General features: G+C 40.2%; 1 protein-coding gene across 1 annotated transcript; it reads right to left on the reverse strand.

Moving 5' to 3' along the window:
• Window positions 1–2,273: 2,273 nt before the first annotated feature.
• scn1ba (sodium channel, voltage-gated, type I, beta a) lies at window positions 2,274–13,453 on the reverse strand. Its single transcript, XM_081389053.1, has 5 exons — window positions 11,657–13,453; window positions 6,596–6,762; window positions 5,255–5,492; window positions 3,842–3,983; window positions 2,274–2,729 (listed from the first exon to the last, which is right to left on the reverse strand). The coding sequence occupies exons 1-5, from the start codon at window positions 11,706–11,708 to the stop codon at window positions 2,699–2,701; spliced, it is 630 nt and encodes a 209-aa protein (XP_081245179.1). The 5' UTR covers window positions 11,709–13,453; the 3' UTR covers window positions 2,274–2,698.
• Between the last annotated feature and the right edge of the window lie 8,854 nt (window positions 13,454–22,307).

A 22,307-nucleotide genomic window follows, 5' to 3' on the forward strand; every position in this document is an offset into this window, starting at 1 on the left:
GCTACTGGCAATGTCTGCTTTTCACCATGAACGGATATTTTGTGCTTTATGGTGCTAAATATATTTACTGTTTCACACTAAGACAGTAAAGACTAAATACAGAGAGCTGGTGTACTGTTTTGTAAATGAAAAGAACAATTTAAATGTACACTATGTAACTTTTTTGTTCAAAATTAACAACATTTAAATAAGTCACATCATCAATACTTCTTCCAAAACATCTTACCCTAATTCACTATACTAATCTCTTCGTCCTGTGAAGAGGACAGGGTTTTTGACCTATACTGTGACCAGCCACCCGGGGGCGATCAAAACGTTTTGGCTTCACTTTTCAGGACTTGAGTGGCATTTTTGGTGTAAACAGGGCCTAAGCTTAACCTTAACAAATGCCCAACCCCACCCAACCTCCACCCCAACACCATTCTAATGCCGCGTCCCAATTCAGAGGCTGCATCCTTCCAAAGGCGCATTCGAAGGCCGATTGCGTTACCGCTGCGTGACGAAGGCTTCTTCAAATGCCTCTTTCGTTTCCCGTGAAATGAAGGATACAACAGATGGATCCTTCACGGCCTTGCCTACCCCATAATTCATTGCGCGCCAGTGAGGACAGGAGTTTTATTTTAGTTTTAGAGAAATTGCCGGATTACACTTTTAAACGTAAGTATTGGGTTTCAACTTGCTCAAATACAACGCTCAGTCCGACCTTCGAAGAATGCAGCCTTAGAAATGGGACACAGCTTGAGACTGCTGGTCTGGCGCATAGGTTAGTAGTTACAACGAGCAATAAAAGGTGACATGGAGAACGCTAAATCTCGAACATCCAGTCTGCTGGCAAAAAGAGAACGTGACGAACTGAGGGATTTGAAATGTTGTAAAAGTGTGGCGGAGATGGCGTTTTATTACTCAACGGGTAAGGTATTTTATTGAACAGATAAATTGCCATGTAGCTCTCTAACAGAGTTAGCTGTAAAGCAATATCTATTGTGAAGGGTCATATTCATACCCGAAGTCAAGCATATCCGAAGCACAACCATAACAATATTCTTTCTCAAAATGCATGTTTTTTTTTTGTTTGTTTTTTTACTACTAGAGGGCCAAAAGTTACATAGTGTACCTTTAAGTGGACTGTTATGATTCAGTAAAAAAGTTTTAAAAGTAATGGTTAGCTTACATGTGGTTTGTTAAATTAGTTCTGGTTCAAATCCCCTGTATGTGAGAGGGACTGTACTCAGATAGGAAGCTCTTGTTGTAAATTATTATTTGTTGGCATTAGTTATGTAATGCTAATCACAGTTCCCAGCTGCCACATTTGAGATTTTCTGTCTGATTTCTCCTTCTATATATATTAGGGGTTAAACGGTGTACACAAAAATAATGGTTCGATACGTACCTTAAGTCATGGTTTGGTGTGTTTTTGGTACAGCAGGAGGGGAAACAGTGCTTTAGTGAACAAACTATGTTTCTATCTTTAAATATTAAAGTCTGTCAATACTACTGCAAAACACTCTTCCTGCTGCGATTTAATGTTTTTTCAGGAAAAGATTTGAGGTGCTTCCAATTTTGGATGCGAAATATTTTTGCATAATGTATATTTTAGTCCGAATTCTTGCGGTCCCATTCTAATGCGCACAGGTGTTGTGCCTAATTTCAACTCCCTGCAAAACGATTAGCCCTTGTTGAAGCCTCTATTTAATTGCCTAATCCTAACCCCACCCCCATACCTAATCCTAAACCTACCTATACTGGGGCGGGAGTCAGAAGTCAGGATGACCCCGCCAGATCATTACCCCTCTGAGTTCCCACAGCGGCCTTAACGAGGGGTCTAACAATTTGGAAGAGTGTTAAATTTGGCACCAAACCGGTGGTCATTCAGCAAAGTCTGTGGAGATAAATGAAACTTGTTTTGCATTTTGCAAAATTGAAATACTGGCGTGAATTTCATACATTTACAGACATGGATGCAACTTTCCCACCCAAAGTGCGAAACTCAAATTACATTCTGCATACAGAAAAATTCTGCATTAAAACAACGGCGCATCGGTTCGAACCGAAAGAACACGTTCAATGTTACACCCCTAATATATATCTATATATATATATATATATATATATATATATTGATAAGTTTTTTTATTTTCCTATTTTTATATTATTTTATGTATTTGTGATCTTTAAAATAATGATATAAATAGATGTTTTCACATACTGTATATAATTCGATTTGATTAGATCATGTTTATATATATATATATATATACATTTTTTATTTTTTTGCTCTTGCTCAGTAAATATACTAGTGACAGATTTTATACACTATAATATTTCTGATGTCCTCTGGCTCAGTAGATATACTGGTGAGTCATTTTGTATCACATTTAAAGCTGATTTGTCGTGTGGAAAAAAGTAAAAAAGGTGTTAAAAGCTAAAACACGTACGTACAAGTCATGTTCAGTACAATTTGTTGTGTTCAGTGTTACAGACTCATGCATCATCAATGCATCATTCATTCGTTAACCTTAAAGTTGTTGTCTAGGACCTTAAAACAACACTTTTTACGTAATGTGTGACTGCATTTCCCTGATGGTTTAGAATGGCGGTTCTGTCACAGTTGTTGTGGAAACAGCAGCCCTGTGGTTATGGCAGAGCGCCGGTGTGGGTGATGGAGGAGGCCGTTGGTGATGTCATAATGGATGGAGCTTCAAGCTTTTGGCTTGAGACTTTTTTTGGACCTGAAATGAAACAAAAGGCAGATGGTTAAACAGACACGAAATAGAGGAAGTCTGGATGTGACCATAAGAGTTACATTTAACAATCCCACCTGTGTTATTCTGCCACCGCTACACCTGTACAGTTATCTTTGCTCTCCGAGGTTATAGCTAAATATTCCGCCCTAAGAGAATAGGAAGGATGGAAAGAAGGCAGAAGGGACAGAAAAGGTAATGAAGAAAAGAACAGCAACAAGAACTTCAAAAGTTATGAGAACAGCAGCTTGTAGAAAAATATTGATCTTTTTGGGATTGTGGGAAATATAGATTTGAAGGAAGAAAAGCAGTGGAAACTAATAAAAGACAGGCGGAAATGTAATTGTCTTCTATTTTACGCTGGCTGTCAAAAGTTTGGAATAATTTTTATTTTCTGAACTGTTTATTTGATCAAAAATACAGTAAAACTGAAATATTATTAAATTTTTAAAATAACACATTCTGCTGTAATGCAAAGCTGAATTTTCAGCATCATTAATCCAGTCTTCGGTGTCTCATTATCCTTCAGAAATCATTGTATAATTTCTCTAGACAGACTCTAGAAAGTTCAAAAGGCCCGCATTTATTTGAAATAGAAATCTTTTCTAACATTATAAATGTATTTACTGTTACTTGAATCAATTTAATGTGTCTAACTCAAACGTTTAAATGGTAGTGTATCAACAGTAACACTGTTTTCAACATTGATCATAATGTTATTGGTAATATTTCACAATATTAGAGTTTTCAATGTATTTTTGATCAAATAAGCCTTGGTGAGCATAAGAGACTTAACTCAAAAACATTACAAAACCTTAATTATTCCAAACTTTTGACACAAATGTATTAATTAAAGATACCATCAAATTGAATTTGAAGTTTTTTAGTGCATGTTTGTTTGCTTTGAATCCGCCTATATGCTAATGCACTCCAGAAAGAGTTCAGCTCATCTTCCACTTCATCGCCCTTCAGTATATTTTGCCCCAAATTTCCTGTTTTAATAGGACATCCTTAATGGTCCCTAATGTGGTAGACAGGTGTTTGTTATCAAGTAAGAGCAAACCGCGAGGAAGCGTTTAGAAAATGGAAACGTGACTCACTCGCTCTCTCTCAGCGCTTCCTCTCCCGCTGCTGCGATCTTCCTGTAACAATAGACCATCTCCACCAACAGCCATAACTGCAGCCCGATGATAGACACGTACATCATGACCTCAGATAAGATGGACGCCATGCCTCGTGTAGCTAGGGGTAAGTGAGGTCAAATTCAGTTCACAAATCTATATTTGGTTCTTTCATAACTTTCACATTTTCATATAATCCTTAATCATGATCTGATCAGACTTATTCTGAATTGCTACTCTGAAAATGATGATCAAACACTGATAGAAGGAAGTTCTGAATATATTTGTGCAGGTTTCAGCACTCAGAGTCAGTATTATGTAAGACATACACAACTGTAGTGACATCTGTGCTGATGTAGGCCAGTCTGATTGAATTATCACCGTCAGCATATGTGACAAGACGGCTTCTGTCCCAGTGGACAGACATGTTCTCAGCAGAAGCGTCAAACCGAACACGTGGCCCTTCAGATTCCTCAGAAGTTGATTTTGAGTGTAGCTTCCAACAAAAAATTACAATTTGATAATTTGGCCATTCATTTTATTTGTGGAAATAGGCTTCCATAGAACCTGGTCCCCTTACACTACTTCACTACCACTGTTATTTTGGTATTTTTCATTTTAGTTTTCATTTTGTAAGTGGATTTGTAATTTTTATTAGTTTTTCAATATTTACAGTATTTATTTTTTATGTCTTTTTCAGTTTTGGTAGCTTTAGTATTTCAACTTAAACATATTTTATTTTCGTCAAGTTTTCCATATAATATTTATATTTTATTTTATTTCATCTCAGCTTTATTTTAATTGACAAAAATTATATACAATACTTTTATTTACCAAAAACAACAGTTGACTACTTGACAAATGCAACATGATCAGCATCTTTAGTAATTAGTAATTTACCAGGGGTGGCAAAAATAAGAAAGTTTTCCTCATATGACACACTAGGATTATTGGAGCAGTATAAGTACTGATTTGAGAAAAATGTATAATGCTGCTAAGTCAATCCACAATATAAATAATGCAAATATTGAAAAAAGAAAAGAAAAATGCAAATAACTCAAATAAAACACCTTGCTTTCAAAACACAAAGCATTTGGTGAGTCAAGGACACAGGAAATGAAAGCCCTGGTGTTGCTGCGATGAAAACACTTTGCTTTCAGGGCCATGAAAAGGCAATGACAGTGTCCTTGCTTTTGGCATTTCAAAGTCATTTCTATTCAGTGTTGACTCATCTGTCTCCATAAACACACTTGGAGAGGATTGTGTGTGTGTTCTGTCAGGCCAATAATGTAATAACCCTCTAACTCTGATTTGTGCCTGCATAATACATTTCAAATCCTGTTTACATTTGTTTCCTCTTATGTAAATTTCATTCTCTTTTAACTGACATACCATGGCCCACTACGGTGAGGGTGATAAACTTGGTGGCGTTGGAGCGGGACTGATAATAAGGGAAGTAGAGCATGCGGTCGAAATAGCATCGATAGATGCCGGTGTCGTTGAAGGTGACGTTGAGGATGTAAATTGAGCCGTCTTGCACATCATCAGTTTTTTTACTGCCGTTCCAGGCCAGGCGCTCATCGAAGCGGTCATCCAGTATGTAGCTTGACATATCTGCATAACTGTAGATCTAATTGTAAGAAATAAGAGTGAGACCTCTATGGCAAATAACCACACAATATTTGATTCAGTACCCAAAACAAGCTTTTTGTTATTCTCCAATATTTTGTCTATAAATAGCAGGTAAGAGACACGGTCAGTGATTGACTGTTGTTATTGTCTGTATTTTGCGCAACACTGCTCCCTGTCTACAGAAGAGAACTATGACGATAACTGTCATAAAGCTGTAAATGCCATGTAATTTTCAATTTTGGTTTTCCAAAGTCAATGCAAAGATTCAGATCTATAGGAAAGGAGTTTTAGTCTGGTTTAAATCAGTTCATAGGCTAGATTTTGGTCTTAGTAGAGAAATCTGCCACAAGCCACAGTGATAACATAATTGCTGTTAGACTCTAATACGTATAATCGAATGCATTTATGACCTTTACACCTTATTACATTTAAATATTGATTTTACAAATCCTTATCCTGTAAGAATATCTGGAGAGGTCATGGAAATGAATTCCCACAAAAGTGTAGGAAAATGCAGGAAATAATAATGCTGTGCGTTACTTTAAATACACAAATAATTTCACATTTTAATAGAATGATTAAAATATGAATAGAAATATATTAAAAAACAAGTAAATATTAAACAGTCAAAAAGTGTATCTCATGCTCTTTCATTCTTACATAACAAATATAATTCTAGTAATATTCTTTGCTAAACTATCTCACACACTATTTGGTAGTATAACTAGTTCTAATGGCAGAGGACTTCTTTACCCTCCTTGTAAACATACTCAAAGTAAAGTGCTGTAATGTGCATTAATTCACTTCTGGCCACAAAGATGGTCATAAATAATGTATGATATTGTCCTTGCATGAAAAATGCAGCGGTCTCAAGTCTGCTTTGGGGTTTGGATGTTTTATTTTACAATGGAAATAATTAAGTGTCATTGATTTCTGTGTGTATGTCAGTACGCACCCACACAGCTGTGCTAGAGCTTTTGCACGTGTAAAAAGGCATCTGCACATTAATTTAGGTAATGCGTTGTGCGGGGGGAACAGCATCTGTGTCTCTCAAACACGTGAAGTCAAGCTGTAAAGTCTGGTGTTTGGTCTCATACTCACGTGTGTAAATTCACTCTCGTCTGTGGCCTTGAACCACCAGTCCACTGTGGCAGAGGCCGGCACTTCCCCTCTCATCTTGCAAGAGATACAGCCCAATTTGAAGCCTTCACCCGCCACTGCCTCCGTGTCGGAGTCCACCTCCACACACGCCCCATGGCAGAGCCGAGCTACAGGAAGAGGAAGACATTCAGTGACAGAAACATAGACACATCTGCTTCAGTTCGTAAAATGCTCTATTAAGTCTTACTGATGGCCACTTTTTGTCTTGAACTGACAGGCATTAGTACGTTTAAATCTTGTTTTAAAAACTTTTTTGTTTTGTTTTTGCATGCATTCCCTTTTTTTTGGGGTGGGGGGGGATTATGCATGATGGCATTTTTAGTTCAAGGCAGAGCATTTTCTTGCAAGCTTTATTTCCACTCATAAAAACTGATTGTGCACTTAAGATAGTCCTAATTAACTGTGCATCTCAGACCACAGTATTTGCTTAAATGTTTTTGTTTTTTGTCTTCAAAATTCTTTGAGGGGAAATAAATAGTTTGTTGTGAACTGTGATCCTTTTTGAGTCATTAATCTATTTTCATATATAGATGCAATATATAGATGTCTCTATATATGCCTAGAAGTCACAAACACTTGCAGAAAGGAACACACCTGATATTCCAAGTATCTTTCTCTCACACTTCACCCTGCTGTTCCCACAGAGACATCTGCATCGCTCTCAACCAATGATCTTTTTGCAATTCTGACCTCTGGAGAAGTATTTATATACGTGCAATGAGATGAGGGACAAGAAACATTGCACACACATCAATCACAGCAACAGCTTTACATTATTAACTACAGTCGTCCTGCTGTTTCGATTTTTTACAGGCATCTCTTTACTGTTTATTCAGGAAAACAACATTTATAATTTGCTTTTGATTGCTAAGAGAAAAGGAGGAAGGATGAAAAAGTAAAAATTGGTGCCACCCCAACTGGAAGACAAGAGAGGGAAGAAAACAAGGGAAAAAGAGGGAAACAGAGAGTTAAACGTTTTCAGTGTTACATCCATCACATCACTGATTATCATTGACAGATTATTGATTTATTGGCTGCGGAGAGGAAGAACAAGGGTAGATTGGAGAGGAAAAACAATGATCAATACAGAAGTACTACAGTTTCAGAGGAAAGGGGAGGAAGGGTCTGATCACATCATGCTGACACATTCCTAAAGCAAGCCAATAAATGGCTGATATTTCAATTCTATACAATGACTAAATCAAAACATTAAACTAATCTTTTTAATGAGGCATCACAACTTTGGAATGTACAGTATGACAATGGATTTCAATTCTGAGATTTCCATTGAACGGTGTTATTATTGTTTTTAGCTATTATCTTTAAAGTCGTGATTCTTTTAATTTGATTTGTGCATCCGAGTGTAACGGATTATTAAAAAAGAATAAAAGTAGGACAGGGACTGGGTTCTATGCATCGGTTGATTGGCATACTTCACAATAAGATTAATAACATGCATTTACAATTAGAATTTTGATTTCATACCGACTTTTAGTGACAGCAAAGAAGATCTGGGGATTTTTTTCTGGGGACATCAAAGGACACAATAAAGGGTGGGAGGAGAGGAGACATCTCCCTTTCCCTTTAAAAGCCAAGGAGGGACAGTGTACATGCAATAAGCTGACCTCAGACAGTCAAAAACTGCCATCTAAACTTCTGTCAATGTCACTGCGGGGGCAGGGTCATTACATAACCCCTTTTTACAGAGATTACATTATGCAACTTATTCCAGATTAGACTGCACAATGCCCGCTTAATCCCAGGATTGAATTAATGCACTTAAGAATTAGTAGAATTTTTACAATTGCTTTTTTGGACGGAAATGTGAGAGACATAAAATTTTGCAAACGCTTTTATCCGAAGCAATTTGCATTGCATTCAAGGTAAACATTTAATCAGTTATATATTTCTTGGGAATTGAACCCATTTCTTTGCACCATGTTCTACTGTTTGAGCTACAGGAACACTGTGGTGCAATAAGAGATTCAAGGAAAGAGAAGAAAAGGCCTTTTGAGAGCTGATTCAGGCTTTCTACATGTAAACAAGAAGCCGAGGACAGGGTTTCCATGCCAGCCAGCAGTCTCAAACTGTATAGCAGTGACATATACAATCTGGCCTCTCGGGAAATGGCAAAGATCTGTGATGAACACTGAGCTCCAGGGTGGAGACTTTCCATAGAAACAAAAGCTCTTTGATACATCGCCCAATATGTGACATGATGTTGGCCAGTATTTTTAGTCACTGTGGTCTAACAATCGTCCTGTTGAACCCACATATTCTCATCTCCGTCCATTCCTGTCTTCAATCTAATCTCTAAAATTTATCTTAACAATACTGTTGGTGACCCACTAGTCGAGGGTAAATGGCAAACGCCAGTGAAATTTCCCCAGGCGACCAGATCTAAAGCCTCTTCTTGTTTAGCTTTAAGACACTGGGATTCTCACAATCGGTTCTTGATGCTGGGATAACGAGTGTGCTGCAATTGCCAAAAAGAATAACCAGCAAGAGAAAGTGCTTCATATAATATGTCCTCGTTCACCCTTGCCCAGATTTAGCATTCACGCTCTCTCATCCTCTTTCCGACACGCACACACACGTACTCAGACACACCTTTCCTCACATGCACATCAGTTTTCCACAGTGCCAGACCTGTGCGTGCATGAATCCTGCAACACTGCTTTCTGCAGGAGCATGACAGTGCTGGATTCTGCTGAAAATCTGCTTACAATACAAAGACCTCACTCCTCATTGGTTTGCCTGTTTCTAGGCCACCGTTTTCAACCTCTGTTAAACTATTAATCGCCATCTTCCTTCTCCCCCGAGCCTTTCTAGGCTGTACGAATAGGTCTAATCAGCAAAATAGCCTTCCTGTCTGCTAATGCTCAACGGTGCCGTCTTGACTGCTGGCCAGCAGATCCATCAAAGATTGCTTGATCAACAAGAATCAAGCAATATGGAAACCATATTTTTTTTCGTCATTTGGTTTTGTCACAGTAGTGATTTATGTATTCAGTTTCTTCAATGTAATCTTTAATTGCCTTAGAATTAACATTTATCATAATTGTTCATTCGTAATGTGAGGTCATCATGATAAGCCATTACTGTTGTGCCCTTGAAAAAGGCATTTAACCTCAGGTTGCTCAAGGGGGAAAGTCGCTGTAATACGTTTGTTGTGCCATTATATGGTGACGTTGCCATTAAATGCTAGGAATAATTTACACCGGCCCTGACCATGTGACAATTTTATCAAATCAGAGACTGTAGTTTGGACATTCTGAGACTGTGTAATACAAGGAGATAGGCGAACACAGGGAACTCTCTTTCTGTCTCACGCATTCATTCTCTCACATCTTTCTGTCCATCTGCCTTTGCTCACTCCTACGTTTCATCTGCAATAAAATAAAAACATTTCTCAAGTAAAGTTGTGTAACATCTCTTCTTTTGAACTTTCTCCTTTTCTTATTTTAACCTTCTGCACCAAAAATTTTGCTCCTTCCCTAGTATTAAGGAAATATGAAGCAATATTATATTTTTAGAGTGAGTTGCTCTGGATAAGAGGGTCTGCTAAATGCTTTAAATAGTAATCTAGATGGGCAATTTAGTGCAATAAAGTGCAGTTCATCATGCAAAAAGATGAAATGTAAAAAAATTTCAGCAGACACAAACTTACAAAAGTGACTTAAAAGGTTTGTATCATTTAGTTACAATACTTCAAGAGAATTAGCATATGAAATAATAAAGACTTGCATTCGTTAGGCATAATAAAACATTTAAGCAGCTGATAACTAGTCGGTTTACATAACCTGCTAGTACAGGATATACTGAACACATATCCTCATAATGGGTGTCCCGACACAAGACACGAGGAGAGATACAAATCCTCACTGCGTAAACTAGGACATCTATCACTGAGGCATAATTGACAACACCTGTTCCCCGGAGAACGATTTATTTCCATCACTTCCCTTCTTACAGTCACAGACGAAAGATATTCAGGCTATGAACAAGCGCCGACAGCCACATATTTTAAACACCCACCATAAAACCTAGTATTCAAGAATCACAACACAAAAAAAAAGAATTCACGACCTAATGGAAGATAATAACAGCTTGTGACAGAAGCAACCGAGCTTGGGCAAGAGCTATAATTCTGTCTGGACCACCTTGATCACCCATGACTCCATTTTAACATCAACACATGCTCTACTAAAAGTGACAGCTGGTTTGGGTTTACTCAACAATACAGGAACCCCAAAACCCATAAACACAACCACGTTGAGCTAAGACTTAATAAACAAAAAGCAAAGACATACTATTACTGGACCGTTGCTAAATTGCCCTGATTAGGTCAGCAAGAAATTAAAATAAAAATCAGTGTCATTAAAGCAATTTATCACTTCAGTTGCATTATATTTTTAATATAACATCTAATAATTCATAACAAAAATCTCAAGAATACATGAGCTATTTCTTGTGATAACGATAAAGTGATTTAAATATATATATATTATATTATATTATATAATATACATAATTATTTTAATATATAGTGTAGTCTATATTTACTATATATATTAATTATTTAAATGATACTACATATATACTATTTACTGTGTGTATATATAGTAAACAGTATATTAAATGTTTATATACAAATATAATACAAACACATGCAATATATAAAATAGAAATAGAAAATTAAAAATCTATAAATAATAATAAATGCATATCTATATAATGTATATTGTGTAAATTGGAAATTATCTTTATTATAGTGTATAGTGTTATAGTATCCATCTATCTATTCAAGACACTTTAAAATTCTATAAAAATACTAATAAAAAACGCATGATACAATTTAGCTTGAAAGTGGATTCCTGCTATACATGTACCTGCAGCTTTATCATGGCCTGACTGACACAGACAGACACAGATAAAGGGTGTGAGGCTTAAAATGTGTGTCTCAAATCAAATGTTTCATAGTGCGCTTAAGACACTCACCGTGTGTTAAACACAACAGCACAGGGACCCACTGAAGTCGCACTGCAGACATCCTCACAGCTGATAGGCGCTGCTTTCAGAGTCGTGCTTCTGTCTTTCACACACACACACACACACACACACACACACACACACACACACACTCACACAGACACAAAACAGGCTCAAACTGAAGAGCAGGAGGTCTCGGCAAGTAGTCCACAGTGACACAGGAGCTCTGCGAAGGAAACGCGTCCCCTGGATCTGTGAACAGATGAGCTTGACAGTGTGGAAAACAGATGATGTTTTCCTCCTGTCCTTCCTGTCGGGTGGGAGATGAGTGTTTTGATGAGGAGCAAGGGAGTCCAGTTAGGGAGTATCAGAGATGTGACGCCCGCCCTCCGTGCAGGAAATCGATCCAGCAAGTCCAGAGTATTCAGTTACTCCATGAAAGAAAAAAGAGCTGAGATGCCACACTCGAGTTTCAGTCAGTAACGGTTCTTCTTGACCTATTTATTTGTTAGCCAGTACTTACTTAATAATTATATTAATAAACTTTTTTAAGTGCTTAAATATTCCGATGAATATCTGATCTGATTTCTAAAATATAGAGATATTCACTAAACGACAAAGTTTTCTTGTTTTCTTTACAGTGGAAGACTTGGAGCTGAGGTTGTGATTAGTTTTGAATGAGAATGTTATGCAGATAATGGAAGACAAGTGACATTAACTAAGGGTTTTGTGTTATACATGTACATTAAACATCATGTGATTTAACCTGAGAAGAAAAAAAAAAAAACATTTGAAGTGATCCAATCTTTGCCACAGTGAGTTTAAATTGGAAAATGGATCTCCTTAATGATTGTGTCTTTGGCTTCATGCAAACATACATTATGACATTTGCTTCTACGCTAAATTATATTTATTGCTTATGTATTTTGTGAATTATTGCTTATGTTAATGAGTGAATGAGAGGATATATCTCTTAGGATCTTGATCTTATCTTGAAGTTATAGACTTATGGCCAATTATGAATAGGAATGATCAGCTAAATGTATGAAATGGGGTAATTTAGCCTACATTGCACTGTACATAAAATATAAACAGTAGATTTAGCAGGCTGCCTATTCAATACTTGGTTTAATGTTTGTGTCTTTCTCTCATTTAAATAAATGCATGTGATGTCGCTAACACATGCAGTAAATGTTCACTATGACCGGATGTAGTTATGCTCATGCCATCTGTTATTTTTGCCAAAGCGTCTGTATTTCCAAATGTCAAACATCAAGGCATATGTCTAACAGCGCGTAATGATCACCAAAAACATGCTAATAATACATCATTCATGGGTCTACATTACATATATGAATTAAATATCATTTCAAATACACTCCCTTTAGTCTTTTGAACAATATTCAGTGGGTAAGTTACTACGTGCCTTTTTCTTATTTCTTACGTGACCTCAGTGCTTGTTTTGATGTTTGAATATCTCTCAGCCTACCGTTTCCGATTACCACACGTATTTAGTCAAAACAACATTTCTTCCCCACGTTTGGTCTTCATTCAGTTGGTTACGATCCCCAAAAAAACGGCTTCTCTGTGGATGAAGTCGCTTCGCTCGCGCGGTTAAATCAATCCGTTGGTCAAGTCACGCGGGGTGTTTATTTCAGGTTGAGGGAAATTAACCAGATTGTGCTGCCGTTCCTGCATAAATTTTCGGTCTTGAAATTATGATATGCACAAAAGAATCCGTTAGGATCGGAGCACCACGCGTTAAGCCAAAACGTGGTGCGTTCATTTACGATATCTGCTCTGTACAGGGAAGATGCTGCGTTTGGGATAGGCGAGGAGGGACTGGGAGGTGAGCAGGATGGGGGAGGGATATGCAGACTGATGCATTGCAGTAAAGTGGGATGGATGGAAAGCATGATTTCTGGGAGTTACAATTTCAAGTCAGCGTAAATAGATGGTTTATCGTCCTAACGTTTATTAATTCGGAGGCGCGCAGTATAGCCTACTGAAACGTGATGCGCGATGCAAGACGCGTCTTATCTTAAATCATTAGAGTAGCCTAGGCTGTCGGATCATTCGAGAACAGATTATTAGTAGGGAGGTTAAGCCCAAAAAATAGGCCTTTGACTTCAAGTCATGATGCAAAGGTCGTCTTTGGTATGGAAGTACCTTAGGGTCATACAAATAAATTTATCCTAAGACACAAGTGAGATCACACTTTGTATCAGAAATAAACAGGTTTTTTCAAAAATGGCCGCCAATGCGCCGAAAATACTCTAGAGCCCATATCTTTGCTTCTGTTATCACTATAATGTCAAATTTGGTGTCAAAGTGTACATTTTTGGGGTCAAGGAATCCAATAAAATTGGTTTCAAGTTGAAAAAAACAAAAAAATTCCCCATACCATGACAATTGGGGGTAAATATGCACATTTCACATAAAAATTGTGTCATCAGAGCGACTTTACTCATCTTTTCCTTCAAAAACTTTAATTTTGTATTTAAGCAGTGCAGCTACTTCTGTACATTACATTTGTCCTAAGTAGCATGAGATTTCGACCAGTCAGGAGTAGCCTATAGCAAATCAGTTCCTGCAACAACACATCCCATATGCACCAAGAGCTGTGACAGCTGTTGAAGGTCAGAGGTGACAGGTTAACACTTTGAGGTTCGTATGACTTCCTCATTAAATAGAAAAATGCTTTTAATGTTAGATAACTAGTAACTAGCTAGCTAGTAACTAGTTAGCTTCATTATAACTAGGTCGCTAGTAACTAGTTAGCTTCATCATAACTAGCTAGTGACTAGTTAGCGTCATTTTTATTGAAGCAAGCACATAGCCTACATGTTGCTAGCTAGTTAGTTAGCTTCATTATTTGATATTTTTTTACTTTTGCGAATGCTTGTTAATGCTCATATTATCTCTCTTATGATGTTAAAGCAACTTCATTTCTTTTTTCAGATTAGCCATAATGGAATGCCGTGACTGTAGTTTATGCTTCCTATGTCAGTCCGCCCTAAAGATTGAAAAAACATTAGATCCCTCTTAAACCGAGGACCGTGACGTCGCACGGTATGGCGCAGCCGGGGCCCCACCCTGGAGCCAGGCCCGGGGTTGGGGCTCGTATGCGAGCGCCTGGTGGCCGGGCCTCCCCCCACGGGGTCCGGCCGGGCTCAACCCGAAGGAGCGACGTGGGGCCGCCTTCCCGTGGGCTCACCACCTGCAGGAGGGACCGTAAGGGGGTCAGTGCTGAGAGGATCGGGCGGCAGTCGAAGGCGGGGCCTCGACAACCCGATCCCTGGACACGGAAGCTAGCTCTAGGGACGTGGAACGTCACCTCGCTGGCGGGGAAGGAGCCTGAGATTGTGCGTGAGGTTGAGAGGTTCCGACTAGAGATAGTCGGGATCACCTCTACGCACGGCTTGGGCTCTGGAACCACACTCCTCGAGAGAGGATGGACTCTTCACCACTCTGGAGTTGCCCATGGTGAGAGGTGGCGGGCTGGTGTGGGTTTGCTTATAGCCCCCCAGCTCAGCCGCCATGTGTTGGAGTTCACCCCGGTGAACGAGAGGGTCGTTTCCCTGCGCCTTCGGGTCGGGGATAGGTCTTTCACTGTCGTGTGTGCCTACGGGCCAAACGGCAGTGCAGAGTACCCGGCCTTCTTGGGGTCTCTGGGAGGGGTGCTGGAAAGTGCTCCAACTGGGGACTCCGTCGTTCTACTGGGGGACTTCAATGCCCACGTGGGCAGTGGCAGTGACACCTGGAGGGGCGTGATTGGGAGGAATGGCCCCCCTGATCTGAACCCGAGCGGTGTTCAGTTATTGGACTTCTGTGCTAGTTACAGTTTGTCCATAACGAACACCATGTTCAAGCATAAGGGTGTCCATCAGTGCACGTGGCACCAGGACACCCTAGGCCGTAGGTCGATGATCGACTTTGTGGTCGTTTCATCTGACCTGCGGCCGTATGTCTTGGACACTCGGGTAAAGAGAGGGGTGGAGCTGTCAACTGATCACCACCTGGTGGTGGGTTGGATCCGATGGCGGGGGAGGAAGCTGGACAGACTCGGCAGACCCAAGCGTACTGTGAGGGTCTGCTGGGAACGTTTGACTGAGTCTCCTGTCAGAGGGATCTTCAACTCCCACCTCCGGTGGAGCTTCGACCGGATCCCGAGGGAGGCTGGAGATATTGAGTCCGAGTGGACCATGTTCTCCACCTCCATTGTCGAAGCGGCCGCTCGGAGCTGTGGCCGTAAGGTCTCCGGTGCCTGTCGAGGCGGCAATCCCCGAACCCGGTGGTGGACACCGGAAGTAAGGGATGCCGTCAAGCTGAAGAAGGAGTCCTATCGGGCCTGGTTGGCTTGCGGGACTCCCGGTGCATGTTGGACTCTGGCAGGGCTGCCCTTTGTCGCCGGTTCTGTTCATAATTTTTATGGACAGAATTTCTAGGCGCAGCCAGGGGCCGGAGGGCGTCAGGTTTGGTGACAACACGATTTCGTCTTTGCTCTTTGCAGATGATGTTGTCGTGTTGGCCTCATCAAACCAGGACCTTCAGCATGCACTGGGACGGTTTGCAGCCGAGTGTGAAGCGGCTGGGATGAGAATCAACACCTCCAAATCCGAGGCCAGAAAAGGGTGGCTTGCCCACTTCAGGTTGGTGGAGAGTTCCTGCCTCAAGTGGAGGAGTTTAAGTATCTTGGGGTTTTGTTCACGAGTGAGGGAAGGATGGAACGGGAGATTGACAGACGGATCGGTGCAGCTTTTGCAGTAATGCGGTCAATGTACCGGTCTGTCATGGTGAAGAAAGAGCTGAGCCGCAAGGCGAAGCTCTCGATTTACCGGTCAATCTACGTTCCTATTCTCACCTATGGTCATGAGCTTTGGGTCATGACCGAAAGGACAAGATCCCAGATACAGGCGGCCGAAATGAGCTTTCTCCGCAGGGTGGCTGGGCGATCCCTTAGAGATAGGGTGAGAAGCTCGGTCACTCGGGAGGAGCTCAGAGTAGAGCCGCTGCTCCTCCACATCGAGAGGGGTCAGCTGAGGTGGCTCGGGCATCTGTTCCGGATGCCTCCTGGACGCCTTCCCGGGAAGACCTAGGACAGACTATGGAGACACTATGTCTCCCGGCTGGCCTGGGAACGCCTCGGTGTCCCCCCGGAAGAGCTGGAGGAAGTGTCTAGGGAGAGGGAAGTCTGGGCATCTCTGCTTAGACTGCTGCCCCCGCGACCCGGCCCCGGATAAGCGGAAGATGGATGGATGGATGGATGGATAGATCCCTCTTCATCATTCAAACTGAGAAACAATCCTGAAAGATTGCAATCATGTTACAAAGAAGCTTTAGATAACATCCAGGAGCTGAAGGCATTAGGGGATCTGCCTGAGTTTATAGTGGACATGAGTGGTGGTAGTCAGGATGTAGTTCAGCTGATGATTCAAAATCCTATGGTGTGGCACAAAAGCTGCAGAAATGCGATTGATAAACAAAAAGTTGAGAGAGCAAGAAAAAGAAAAAAGCATGAAGAGTCTGTGAGTTCAGTAAAAACATGGCGCACGAGTGACAAGTCCACCACACTCGCTTTACCCAGACCCTCAACATCATCATGTGAATCATTTGATAAACTGTGTCTCTTCTGTGGTGAAGTGGGCAAAAAAAAGGAACTGAGGAGGGCTGCCACCCTTGGCTTGGATAGAAAAGTGAAAGAATGTGCTCAGGTGGTGGGTGACAGGCATCTATTGGCTGAACTAGCTGCTGGTGACATGGTTGCTATTAATGCTGTTTATCATCGTGCATGCCTGACTAGGCTCTATAGAAAAGCAGAAACTGTTGGATGTGACTCAACTGAAAGTAATGCAACTAAGGTCATCAGAGCACATGTCCTCAATGAGTTGCTCGAATACATCGAGGACTATCGTTGCTCAGGGGAATCACTGGCAATGTCTGACTTGACAGCCCTCTATGACAAGCGCATTGCTGATCTTGGATTTCCAAACATCAAATGCAACACCACACGCCTTCGGAAGGATATTGAACGCCTGATTCCTGACATCAGATCAGTACAAATAAATCGTGTCTGGTCCATTGTATTTGATGATGACCTGAGCAAAGCTGTTGCTAACATGAAAAACAACACTTCTACCGATGTCTCCATCATCTTCAAAGCAGCCAAAATCCTTCGGCAAGAGTATCTCCCCATGAAGCATGCTTTTACAGGTGCCTTCTCAACTTCCTGTGAAGCTGATTCTATCCCTCCCATGCTGAGACCGTTCTTACACATGCTTCTTGATGGATCAGGTATTGATCAGCCACCTCCTGGACCTGAGAAGTTCCAGGCTGCAACATCCATTGGGCAGCAAATAATTTTCAACTCTGTAAGATGCAGATCCAAGAAACATGGCAGTGTTCCTCATCACATAAGAGAGAGGGAAACACCAGCTTCGCTATATCTGGCAATGAAACTACACCAGCAAAGTGGTAGTAGATATCTGGTGGAGGCCATGCATAAAAGAGGAATGTGTGTCATATGACCGCTTGAAAACATTTAGCATAGATATAGCGAATTCAGTGATCAGTCACTAGGAGCAGATTGGTGTCGTGGTCCCACCTCAGGCAGTCCACTTAATAAAAGGGCCGATTTTGTCAAATAGGGTGTCAAATTTCGTTCAACCTACCCTCCATTCGATGGCAGACATGTCATACTTCATACGCGACTCAAAAAAACGTCATGCTTCTATACAAAATCTTCGAGCTAGAGTGCATTGAATCAGTGCGAACAAAAGCGGAGCTAGTGTGCGAGTGAGCCATTTTATCAGAGCAATATTGTCAACGTCAGCGAGTATTTGCATTAGATTATTATTATTATTATTATTATTATTATTATATCTAATGGCATCAATAAAGCTTACCCGCAATGAAGTGTTGGGTCTTCTATTCGTGGACCCTGATTATGAAGGGGAATATCTGCCTGATTCTGAAAGTGAAAGTACCGTGTGTGCCTCTCCACAATCGCGGTGACAGTATTGTGGTGGAGACTTTGTTTGTCTAATGCCACTGGGTATGTTAGACGAGGTCGAAGTATTCATAGGACAGTTAGGGGGCAACGTGGAGGCAGGGTGGGGAGTCGCAATGACAATGACAGTAGTCCGAGCTGTGCACATTCGGCGCGCGCGCGAGGCAGATTTGGCCGCGCTGCTCCCAGCAGGACCAGAGACGGTGTGACACGGGGCAGAGGGGCTATTATGCATAGTCTATCGCAAGCTGATGGGAATGCCGGCTTTTGAGTACTTGGCCAATGAGGACGATTTACTATATGTAGTAAATAGAGTATCTCTACAGCAAAAGGCCAACCACTACTTGCATTCGGTTTGTTTCTACCATTTATTAGTAATGATTTACACAGTTTGTTTACTACTTACTATTTACCTGAGCATTCAGTATTGTGCAATATAGCATACAGAAGGTGAGGGACATTTTGGGGGGAAAGAAGTGCTGCATTTGATAATTTTATCATTTAAACGTGACTTTTCATGAAAATTCTATAATCCAAGATGGCCGCCACCATAATGACGTCATAATATGCAAATTAGATGGGAAAATGTAATCCCTACATAAACTTTGGGTCATCCTTAATATTTCTCTAATTTACCGAAAGTCTCTATCTTTTATCACTTTTAAGATATAGCCTTTTGAAATTAAGATGTCAAAATCGAACATTTTAGGAAAAAACCTCTGGCGCCGAAACACTGTGTTTGGCATGTGTTTTTTAATAAAAAATTGCATACTTCACCTCCAATTGTCATGGTAAGGACAACATTATTGTTTTTTAGTCTTGGAACCTATTTTATTGGACTCCTTGACCCCAAAAATGTACACGTTGATACCAAATTTGTCATTATAGCTATAACAGAAGCAAAGATATGGGCCTCTCAAGTATGGTCGGCGGCCATTTTTAAAAAATGTGCGTATAGACCCCTTCAATGTTTGTAAACATCGAACGCCTAGGTTGGGTGCGCGCGCAGCATGGGGTCAGAAAAATGGTGCGGCTAATACACCGGCATATATATGCACTGTATTTGCCATCACAGGAACGGGAACAGAACCATAATAAACTTGTTTTAGCTAATGGCGATTGTCTGCCTGATTAGAGTCCTGCACGGGTTCGGACGAGTGACCCGCAAATTTTGCTCAAACGGGTGAAAAATATCCAAAGTGTGTCGGGTCGGACACGGGGGAAACACGGGTCTAAACACGGGTTTAAAACAATCACATGCAAACGTAAAAATATATTCAGATTTTTAGGAACACGTCTACACAAATATGCCTGATTGCCTGTATTTCAAGTTGATAAAATAATTTAAAATCCACATCAGTTTATTTGCCCACGCGCCACGCCCTCCCAGGATCTTTCACTTTTAAAAATGCATCATAACCGCGTGCGCGACCTGCTTGCAGTCGTCGAGATGGATGCTGAGGAGTTGAAGAAAGAATAGCTAGTGGAGATTGTAAAGTTGTCGACAGTCATCAAAAATCAAGTCCAGTGTGTGGGAGAAATTTGGAGTTATCTGAAGAAAATATTGTGAACGGCTTATTTGCTGCATGCATTTTCGTGTTGGATAGCCGCAAATGTGGAACTTCATCGCCGAGGAAGCACGCAGATAACTGTGGTAACAAAACCAAGCAGTTCTGTCGAACAGTGTTTTTTTTTTTAATTTAACACTGTTAAGTATGTGTATTTTTTATATAATAAACGAGCAGACTGGGACAATGCTATGATCAAAGATGCTCGTGTTTATTGTGTTATTGACAGTTATTGTGACAACAACGGTATAGTTAAGCCCTGGTAAGTAAACAAATGTTTTCTGTAAACTGTAGACTGGTTTAATAGTTAGGTGAAGTTCGATATCTGGCATTAATTTGACCTGTGTCATGCTACTTAGCAGATAGCTGCAGTATCTGAACCATAGACTGTAAAAAAAATAGATCTGAACAGATGTCGTCTATTTTTATTTTTTTTTTAAACTGATGAGATCCTGCAGGAATCCTGAAAAACTTGACTCCACAACTGGTGTGATTTTCACAGTCCACGACGCAACAATAAGGCATTTTTTCTTGACGAGAAATTCTCTGGTTAACACACAATTCAATGGGATGGAATGAACTTTCTGACCCCGACATGCGCACTGCGAACTTAGAATTTTCCTGTGACGTCGACCGCGAAGGGGTCTATATAAGATACAAAATGTGATCTCACGTGTGTCTTAGGATAAATTTATTTCTATGGCCCTAAGGTACTTCCATACCAAAGGGGACCTTTGCATCATGACTTGAAGTCAAAAGTCACTTAACCTCCCTACTATATTCTGGAGTCTAGAAATTTGGGAGCAATCTCATCACGTTAATATGAAGCAGCATCTCTGCCCAAAATCAATCAAATTATTGTTAATAGCCAGAAGGGGATATGTGAAAGCAGGCCCATCAAGCTTTTAAAAAGGGGGCATTGTCTTATAAGTGGTCCATAGAACATGTGCTCTCTACTTCAAGCCGTCTGAAGGGAATATTCTAAAACGCATAACGTTAACTTAACTTAACTGTGTGAGAAAGATATCGATCCAGTCTATGAAAAAATCTAGCAAAAATCCAGTCTATGAAATCGAGAACCAGATTCGTGAACGAATCATTCGAACCGGTTTTGGATCCGAGTTATGAAAAGATTCAACATAAACGAATGATTCATTCACGAATCGAACATCACGACAGAGCATGTTTCGGGAGTTTCAGTGACTGAAATTTTCATCTGTTCCTCACAAAGATATCGTATCCTTTTCGGTTTGCCAGAAGAAATTACAGGTTTGGAACGAGTTTGAGTAAATCCTCAGACAGTATTCATTTGGACTGAATTAAAGACAGTTGTAATATCGGTGTTTCACCTCTAGAGGGAGGGACACTCTCATTTATGAGGTGTGAGCCACAATTGCAGAGAAATTAAAGGATACTTTAAAGGGGCAGTAAGTAAGAATTACTCCCATCTAGTGGTGAATTTGTATTTTGCAATCAAACTAATTTTGCTCTCCAGCGCCTCGCGTTTTCAAATGCGCGTTGCATCTACGGTAAGCGATATGTACCAAAAAGCTTTGACAGGATGTCTTCTAATAGCACCTCGTCGAGTTTTCCTTCTGGTGAACTGGTTTGTTATTTCAAACAAACTACAACTTGACACAACGAACAAACGAATGTTACAGTTTTGAACAAACAAAACTTACAACCTTGTTTATAGGACCATCTCTACTTTACTCAATAGCTGCTATTCATCAAAGAGCCTGTTTAACTTTTAACTATGTTCTTCTGTCTATATCAGTGTTTCCCAACCTTTTTTCAGTCAAGGCACCCTTTGAAATTTAAAAAAAAATGTGTGGCACCCTACACTAGTGTTGTCACGATACTACTTTGATACTATACTTTGAAATGTGCTGGTTTTTTTTTTTTTTTTTTTTTTTTTTTTTGATGTGCACAAATAAATGACAGGTAGGCTACCATAAGATTTTCTTCTTCATGTTCCTTTTTTTTTTTTCTTCGTTCATGCATGTTACAAATGAATGAATGAATTAAACATTTTTAATTTTATATAATATATAATTTTGTTATAATTGCACAAGATAGCTTG

The sequence above is a fragment of the Scardinius erythrophthalmus genome, assembly GCF_964197995.2.
Source record: "Scardinius erythrophthalmus genome assembly, chromosome: 16".
NCBI classification, from domain to species: Eukaryota; Metazoa; Chordata; class Actinopteri; order Cypriniformes; family Leuciscidae; genus Scardinius; species Scardinius erythrophthalmus.

Coding starts and splice junctions, on each gene's coding strand:
- scn1ba (XM_081389053.1), bottom strand. CDS start 11,708: ATGTCTGCAGTGCGACTTCAGTGGGTCCCTGTGCTGTTGTGTTTAACA. Junction 3,984..5,254: donor CCTCACCGTAGTGGGCCATG/GTATGTCAGTTA, acceptor ACTTACCCCTAG/CTACACGAGGCATGGCGTCC. Junction 2,730..3,841: donor GAAGCGCTGAGAGAGAGCGA/GTGAGTCACGTT, acceptor GTTTCATTTCAG/GTCCAAAAAAAGTCTCAAGC.